The sequence below is a fragment of the Brachyhypopomus gauderio genome, chromosome 17 (genome assembly GCF_052324685.1).
Source record: "Brachyhypopomus gauderio isolate BG-103 chromosome 17, BGAUD_0.2, whole genome shotgun sequence".
Taxonomy (NCBI): Eukaryota; Metazoa; Chordata; class Actinopteri; order Gymnotiformes; family Hypopomidae; genus Brachyhypopomus; species Brachyhypopomus gauderio.
In genome coordinates, this window is record NC_135227.1 from 21,076,953 (window position 1) to 21,085,798 (window position 8,846).

Sequence of the window (8,846 nt, forward strand, 5' to 3'; positions counted from 1 at the left end):
CCTGGAGCGGTGATGTCATGGTTAGGACAGGCGTGTCTCCTGGAGCGGTGATGTCATGGTTAGGACAGACGTGTCTCCTGGAGCGGTGATGTCATGGTTAGGACAGGCGTGTCTCCTGAAGCGGTGATGTCATGGTTAGGACAGACGTGTCTCCTGAAGCGGTGATGTCATGGTTAGGACAGGCGTGTCTCCTGAAGCGGTGATGTCATGGTTAGGACAGGCGTGTCTCCTGGAGCGGTGATGTCATGGTTAGGACAGGCGTGTCTCCTGGAGCGGTGATGTCATGGTTAGGACAGGCGTGTCTCCTGGAGCGGTGATGTCATGGTTAGGACAGGCGTGTCTCCTGGAGCGGTGATGTCATGGTTAGGACAGGCGTGTCTCCTGGAGCGGTGATGTCATGGTTAGGACAGGCGTGTCTCCTGGAGCGGTGATGTCATGGTTAGGACAGGCGTGTCTCCTGGAGCGGTGATGTCATGGTTAGGACAGGCGTGTCTCCCGGAGCGGTGATGTCATGGTTAGGACAGCCGTGTCTCCCGGAGCGGTGATGTCATGGTTAGGACAGACGTGTCTCCTGGAGCGGTGATGTCATGGTTAGGACAGACGTGTCTCCTGGAGCGGTGATGTCATGGTTAGGACAGGTGTGTCTCCTGGAGCGGTGATGTCATGGTTAGGACAGACGTGTCTCCTGGAGCGGTGATGTCATGGTTAGGACAGGCGTGTCTCCTGGAGCGGTGATGTCATGGTTAGGACAGATGTGTCTCCCGGAGCGGTGATGTCATGGTTAGGACAGACGTGTCTCCCGGAGCGGTGATGTCATGGTTAGGACAGACGTGTCTCCTGGAGCGGTGATGTCATGGTTAGGACAGGCGTGTCTCCTGGAGCGGTGATGTCATGGTTAGGACAGGCGTGTCTCCTGGAGCGGTGATGTCATGGTTAGGACAGGCGTGTCTCCTGGAGCGGTGATGTCATGGTTAGGACAGGCGTGTCTCCTGGAGCGGTGATGTCATGGTTAGGACAGGCGTGTCTCCTGGAGCGGTGATGTCATGGTTAGGACAGGCGTGTCTCCTGGAGCGGTGATGTCATGGTTAGGACAGGCGTGTCTCCTGGAGCGGTGATGTCATGGTTAGGACAGGCGTGTCTCCCGGAGCGGTGATGTCATGGTTAGGACAGGCGTGTCTCCCGGAGCGGTGATGTCATGGTTAGGACAGACGTGTCTCCCGGAGCGGTGATGTCATGGTTAGGACAGACGTGTCTCCCGGAGCGGTGATGTCATGGTTAGGACAGCCGTGTCTCCCGGAGCGGTGATGTCATGGTTAGGACAGGCGTGTCTCCCGGAGCGGTGATGTCATGGTTAGGACAGATGTGTCTCCCGGAGCGGTGATGTCATGGTTAGGACAGGCGTGTCTCCCGGAGCGGTGATGTCATGGTTAGGACAGGCGTGTCTCCCGGAGCGGTGATGTCATGGTTAGGACAGGCGTGTCTCCCGGAGCGGTGATGTCATGGTTAGGACAGACGTGTCTCCTGGAGCGGTGATGTCATGGTTAGGACAGGCGTGTCTCCTGGAGCAGTGATGTCATGGTTTGAGCTGCCTGTACACCACATGAATTTCTCCCAGGTAAACAGTTTTTCTGTGGACAGGAACAACTTGACACAAGATGCTAATAATAATAAATAAATAACAGCAATAAAGGCAACAACAATAACGTGTTAATGAGACATGTTAATACGACATTACATAGTCTTACGTGTAGGCACAGGAACCCAGCGAGAGGCGACCAGCTATCTGGTGTGCCCAGAACAGAGTTTAGCGTGTTTATGGCTCACGTAAGCGTCTCACTCATAGGAGTGCCAGGTTTTTTACTGGCCTACCCATGCCTAAGGCTTTAATTAAGGCACTGGAAAGTCGGAAACCCTACGATTTCCTAACGACTGGATACACCAGCGCTGTGATCCTGGGGAATATTTGACGCCCATTTTATAAGTTCTTACTCAACAATACAGTGTAGTGTTAGGCAGAGCAGAGCAGTGTTAGACTGAGCAGTTTAGGTAGAGCAGTGTTAGATAGAGCAATGTTAGGTAGAGTAGTTTAGGTAGAGCAGAGCAGTGTTGGGTAGAGTCGTGTTGGGTAGTGTTAGGTAGAGCAGTTTAGGTAGAGCAGTTTCACCCGATTCGATGTGTAGGGTTAACAGGAAAGGGGGCGTGGTTTATCGATAACCATCCCAGAGAATGAAGTAGTGTGAGCCTCGCAGAAGCGCAATGGCGTTGAGGCGGTGAGGTTGGGTACGGACGAGCACGTCTACATTCGCCACAAAACGCGTTATGGGGTGGCCTCTCGAAAAGACTCCGGTTTGGACTTTTTACACTGATCAATCTGTTTTAAATGTGCTCCACAGACTGAAAACACGTGCCGTTTCTTGTTAAGAAAAACGCGGAGGTAAACGAAGGATTCGTGCAAGAAACCGCGACCGACTGAATAACCACAGACACACTGGACGCGTTTGTCGAGAGGACTCGGTTTATTCGGCCCGTAGCGACTTCATCTCCACGGGCGAAACAGAACCACCTGCACGGAGGACCGAGGCTCGCAGCAGCGGGTTAGGTAACGGGCTGTGTTGGTCCAGGAGAACGGCACCATTAACACCAGTAAGTGTTCAGTAACTGTGTGAAGCGTCCGTCAGGTATGATGCTGGTTTACGTTAGTTTCGTCTGTACACCAGACCTGTGGTTTAAACCGCTCACGAATGTCAGAAAAATTACATTTGTGGGGATTTTTGTACTCAAGACGAACTGGGTAGTGGGTAAAGGTTGGTCTCTTAAAATGTATCTGTAAACACCAGTTAAATGTATATATAATCGTGTCTATAAACATAAAATACATAATTAAATACATAAATCATGCCTCTAAACATTTAGACATAGAAGCGGCTCTCTGTCCGTCTCCTCGGTATTTCTGTTGGTATTTCTGTCAGTGAGGTTCGCTCCTATAAACGTCTCAGGAGAGCCGTGAAGAGCGTCGTAACGCGTGAAGAGCGTCGTAACGCGTGAAGAGCGTCGTAACGCGTGAAAAGCGTCATAACGCGTGAAGAGCGTCGTAACGCGTGAAGAGCATCATAACGCGTGAAGAGATGCGTGAAAAGCGTCATAACGCGTGAAGAGCACCATAACGCGTCCCTCTGAGGGCGAGACGCGCTCCGCCTCACACGAGATTTCACCTCGTTATCAGCTGGACGTATCGGCAGTGTGGATTGATTCTGTCTCATATGCTAACAACGTACAGCGCTTAGTGATACCTGTAGAACACGGTTTTTCTGACAATGATATTCAGGGGGTTTGTTTGTTTTAAAGAAGTTTCCATGAGAAATAGCGCAGCTCGTAGTCAAACTTTGGGATGGTTCATATCACATTTAATTGGTAATCTATAAAACTTGGAATTGTTAAGTTAGGTAACAAATAATGGTTTCTGTTCTTATACAGGTGTGGAGCAAGTCAACGTTTAGCGGATGAACACAGGACTGACAACAGAAGTGATGCAAGTGTAGAAGAGGGACTTTCCCACCCGCTGAGCTGTGATTTCCTCCCAGCGGTTGTGAAACAGTCAGGAGAGACGTCTTCTCATGGGGCTGGACACACACTCCAGCCGTCACACTGCAGAACCTCGCCGATAAGACCACATCGATCAGACCACGCCAAACAATGCTGACTGTGAAAGACCTCCAGCAGGCCTCAATTAACAATTAACAGACGTCAGTCGGTCTTGTAGCCTGCTGGGAGTTTGAAAGTGCTGGTATCAGCACAGAATGAGCACAGGTCAACTGACAGATTAGATTAACTTTTTTCTTTTTTTTGCAAACTGCACCTTGCTTTGGACGTGCAGGCTGGGACCACAGAACGGACCGCAAGACTGAAACATGTTCACCGTAAAGGCTGACGTCATATTCCACGCAGCGAGCCACGATCCCGCCGGCCAGTCCAACATTCCTGAAGGGAATGACGACGACTTTATTCCGGGAGTAGGTGTTTCTGACACAGCAACGCCACAGAAGCATGAAACTCTCTGCCAACAGAGATCCTGGGAGTCTGGAAGTCTGAGCGAGACCGTAAGTGTGGAGCACTGCGGGTCGGGAGCAGGACATTCCCTCCAAGACGGCAGCTCCAGTGACGGCGGTGTTCAGGATGGTGTTCAGGATGGTGTTCAGGATGGTGTTGAGCTGGGTAGCACTGGCGCAGCAGGCCTAGACATGGGCTTCGTTAAGCTGAATGAGACGTTCAGTAAGAACGGAACCAGAGAGGAGTCCAGTGAGAGTGAAGTTTCCTACAGTCTGGATCCTCCTGTTAACTTGAAGATGGAAACCGCAAGAGAGACTCAGTCGTCCGACGTTTATTCTGAGACTGAAGCCACGAGTCGTCTGGGTGATGTCAGAAACGACTCCTTTTCTGTCTCCAAGGAAACAAGGTCTTTGGAGCAGGCACTGGGAAATGGTTCCTCAGCAACAGGAGATGGTGTGAGAAGCCAGTATGGTGATATACATGGACCGTCTGCATTTCACCCAGCGCACGCGCTACCCCACAGCGGGAACGGGGTGAGGAATACCCCGTCACTCGGAGAGCAGCCTGACTTAACCATCGAAGTGGCTGGACACAAGATTCAAGCACATAAGTCGGTCCTGGCTGAAAAGAGTGATTACTTCAAAGCCAGGCTTTCTAGAGACGTCCTGAAGGTGAAAGGTGTGAGCTACAGGACGCTGACAGTGCTGATAGACTACGTCTACGCTTCCAAAATGGACGTGAACAAGGAAAATGTTGTGGACGTTATTACAGGGGCAAAAATCTTACAGATGCCATGTGCGGTGCAGGCCGCCATCGACGCCGTGTCTTCACAGCTCACCAGCGAAAACTGCTACGAGATTTTAACCATCGCCAAAAAGCAGCGTCTGAACGAGCTCAAGGAGACGGCCTACCGCTTCATGAGCGACAACTTTTTGCAGGTCATGCGCGATCCCGCAGTTTACGGGCGTCTGACGGGCGCCGAGAGGGACCTGATCCTCCGGAAGCGCACAGAGGGGAGCGCGTGTCTGATGGCGGCCGAGATCGAGGACGTTTTTGAGCGTGTGGGCAGCCGCCCCCCGAGCAGGAGCAACAGCCGGCCGCAGAGCCCTCTGTCGGGCGCCTCCCTGGAGGACAGCCACGTCATCTACTGCTTCAGCGAGAGCGCCAAAGACTGGCGGACGCTGACCGTCATGCCAGACGACGTCAGCACCAAAGGCTGCGGCATCTGCTGCATGTACAACTACTTGTTTGTGGCGGGCGGGATACGCGGCTACGGAGAGAAGGGCAAGGCGTCGGACAGGGTGTTCTGCTACAACCCCGTGACGGACCGCTGGAGCGAGATACGGCCCATGAACCAGGCCCGATCACAACTCAAGCTGGTCTCCATGGACGGCTGCCTGTACGCTGTCGGGGGCGAGTGCCTCTTCACGGTGGAGAAGTACGATCCCCGCGTGGACCGCTGGAGCTCCGTGGCCCCCCTGCCCAAAGGGGCGTTCGCCGTGGCCCACGAGGCCACCACATGCAACGGGGAGCTGTACGTGTCGGGCGGCTCGCTCTTCTATCGGCTGCTCAGGTACGAGCCCAAGAGGGACGAGTGGCAGGAGTGTCCGTACAACAACAGCCGCAGGAAGTCGGCCGACATGGTGGCCCTGAAGAGCTTCATCTACAGGTTCGACGTGAGCCGTGAGCTGGGCGTCAACGTCTTCAAGTACAACACCATCGTGAAGATGTGGCACGACTGCGCCTCCTTCCACCAGGGCAACTCGCTGCCCTTCAGGTGTGTCGTCCTGGGCAACAGCATCTACTGCGTCAACAAGAGCCAGACGTTGCAGTTCCTGGTGGGAGAGGAAGGTGGTCGGTTCTCCGAGGAACCGCTGAAAGCTCCCCTGGAGGCCAAGGGAGTGTTGTTTCCCTTTGTTCTCACCCTGCCCGACAGGAGTGAGCGAAACGTGTGATCGAGATCTTCAATTTGACTCACTGGGGAAGAACCAGAGAGGAGCATGATGGACGATTATGATAAAACACTACAGCTTTATTTCTTCTGAAGGCTCCATTACCAGTTATGCCACTGGATATAGGAATGTTTCATAGGACACGTCCATGTACCGCCTTGGAAGGACATCTCTTCTGGCTCAGTGTGAAGGGATGTCAGATTCACCCATGCGTGTCTCCTGTTATGTTTGTACATGGATCATTGAACACAAGTTGTATGGCAGCACAAAAAAACCATCAACACAACACCCACTGTCATAAGATGGCTACGAAGCACACAGTGACAGAGGGATCATCTCTCCTTCACTCATCAACAGAGCCTATGCAAGCACAAGTTAATGAAGTTTGTCCAGCTGCACAAGAGATGATTAAATGTTAGTAAAGTATTGAACATAAGACCTAAAACTGAGTTATTTTGGACCTGCGAGCGAATGCCTTTCGAATCACAGCTGAAGGAGACTCTTTTGTCTCTGCATAACGTCTGTACGCTGTTTCACAGCACAAAACACTTGAATTATTTTCTCCTATGGGCAGCACAGAGAAAGCACAGAAATTGCACAAGGGAAAATGAAACTGTGTGAAGGTCCACAGCCCATAGTTACTGTTGAATTCATTCACAAGTTCAGAAAACAACATTTCTCAGTCACTGTTTTGCTGGTCGTCACAGTGAGGTGACTGTTGCTTATTGAGGTCAGTTCTTATTCTAGGAGAAAGATTTAGAGCATTTGTTCATGGTAATAAATGATTAATAACAGAATGTAAGTTCTGGCAAAGACAGACAGGCAGGCTGAGTGGCTGTAGGCACAAATCGGAGTGTCAGCCAGTTCCGTCTGTACGAAGCACATTCCCAGAGCTTGGCTGGATTGAGATTTCATTGTTTGGGAGAGAATGACTCCTTCAGAGCTGATGTGGTTGTTAAGGAGGTCTCTCCCCTCCGAGCTCAAAGCTGGGCTACAATCACCGGCGCTGTTTAATGGCTGTCACACGGTCTTGCTAACGTGAAAGAGGACTGTCCTGCCCAGTGGACGTGTGTGAGCGAAGACACTCTGCTCATTTTAACAGCTTTGGTATTTTGCAATAACGTAGAGATAGTTGGGGTGAGTGGGAGATGTGTGCTGTCCTGCCCAAATTCTGCTGTTGCGTTCTGTGACATTTACAGCTAAACTGGGGCCTGGTGTAATAAAGTAGTTTATTAATGATCAAATAACTTTCCTTCACGTATGCTACAACTTCATAACACCCCCCCCGCATGCTATAATCAATATAGGAGACAATCCTCTAGGTCTCAGTGTTATCCATGTGTGATCAGGAGCGTAGTTAAGGTTAGAGTTATACATCACATCAGCGTGCATCCCTGCCCTCGTTAGGACTGAAAACATAGTCCACAGTTTCTGTTAAGTAACCTTTGGAATTTCAGCCATTACCCAGAACAGATGAAGAGTTTCCTGTCCAGTTTGTAAAGGTATCGAGTAACTAGATGTTAAACCTTCGCATCTTTGTTTATTTTCAGATATCTTCTGTTTTCTTTCTGACTGATCTTGTGGTTTGCACGGGGGGTTCTGAGGCCAGGATTGTGCCGTGTTTCTAAACATTACTGCACGTCTCTGGCACCTGGAACGCGGAGAGAATGCATCAGGACTCGTGTGGCTCATTCTGGGCCAGTGTGGTCTGGGCTACTGGGCTTTACTCTGCTGTAGAGGTGTGCTGGAGTGTGATGATGATGATGTGGAAATGACAAATGCCTTGATTGATTTAGCTTGTCTGTGATTGATTTAGCTGTTCTGTGCCAATGCTTTCTAACTGGATTTGACAGTCTAACAAATGTGTTTCAGTGCTGCAAATAAATACTTTTAATTACTGGTTAATGGAACACTGTTGTTTTAATAAAGACTTTGTGTGTGTAAATGCTGAGAAGCTGATTGGTAATGGGACACAGGAACCCAGTCATGTCATTGTGACAAACCCACCATGGGGTTTGTCAGTAGATCAGAGACAAATACATTTATTCAGAAACGCTCACACCTGGCCCATCTCACCCTGTGTTTGGACAGGTGCTCAGGTGAGTACTGTCTAGTGGAGTTTGAAAGTCTGGGCAGTCCACCCACTCATTCTCTAGCTGCAGTAGAGTTAGGTAACGGGGCGTTTCTAACTCATACATCCTTCTGTTCCATTAATGGAAGATCGCCGTGTTGGATAACTTGCTCTGCACGCTCAACAAAGTCCAGTGCGCCATCTTCTGGCCACTGAGTGTTAATGCATATTGTACTGGATTACACAAATGAATGTTCGATTTATATAGCGCTTTTCTGAATACCCAAGGCGCGCTCGCACACGCACACACACACACACACACACACACACACACACACACACACACACACACACACACACACACACACACACACACACGAAGCGGCAGCCAAATGCGCACAGCGTACTCTACCGGACCCCAAAGCCCCCTGGGGGACTGAATGGGGTGCAGGAAGGGGAGAGAGGACAGAGTGACAGATTCCACCATCCACCACTGGGCGGTGGATTTTTAATGGATTTTAACACAACTTTTAATTGAACATAGAGACACACACTCAGGGAGAATTTGTCTGGGACTGCCAATTTACCTAACCTCCATGTTTTTGGACTGTGGGAGGAAACCCACACAAACACAGGGAGAACATGGAAACTCCACTCAGATAGGGACTTGAACCCAAGACCCCAGTGCTGAGAGGCAGACATGCTAACCACCAAGCCACCGTGTTGCCCGAATGACACATTTGACCAGCAGGTGATTCAGTTTCACTTGCTGTCAC

The 8,846-nt window shown here is 50.6% G+C and overlaps 1 protein-coding gene across 2 annotated transcripts; it reads left to right on the forward strand.

Annotated features, from left to right (window-relative positions):
• Positions 1 to 1,446: 1,446 nt before the first annotated feature.
• Positions 1,447 to 7,904, forward strand: kbtbd11 (kelch repeat and BTB (POZ) domain containing 11). 2 transcript variants are annotated; one of them, XR_013121853.1, is made up of 3 exons: positions 1,447 to 2,643; positions 3,475 to 6,413; positions 7,550 to 7,904. XR_013121853.1 is itself a non-coding variant. In XM_076978350.1 (2 exons), the coding sequence occupies exon 2, from the start codon at positions 3,909 to 3,911 to the stop codon at positions 6,000 to 6,002; it is 2,094 nt and encodes a 697-aa protein (XP_076834465.1). In that variant the 5' UTR covers positions 1,447 to 2,643; positions 3,475 to 3,908; the 3' UTR covers positions 6,003 to 7,904. The 2 variants fall into 2 exon arrangements, 1 of the variants encoding a protein (XP_076834465.1); XM_076978350.1 differs by having other exon boundaries at positions 3,475 to 7,904.
• Positions 7,905 to 8,846: the final 942 nt, after the last annotated feature.

Coding starts and splice junctions, on each gene's coding strand:
- kbtbd11 (XM_076978350.1), top strand. CDS start 3,909: ATGTTCACCGTAAAGGCTGACGTCATATTCCACGCAGCGAGCCACGAT.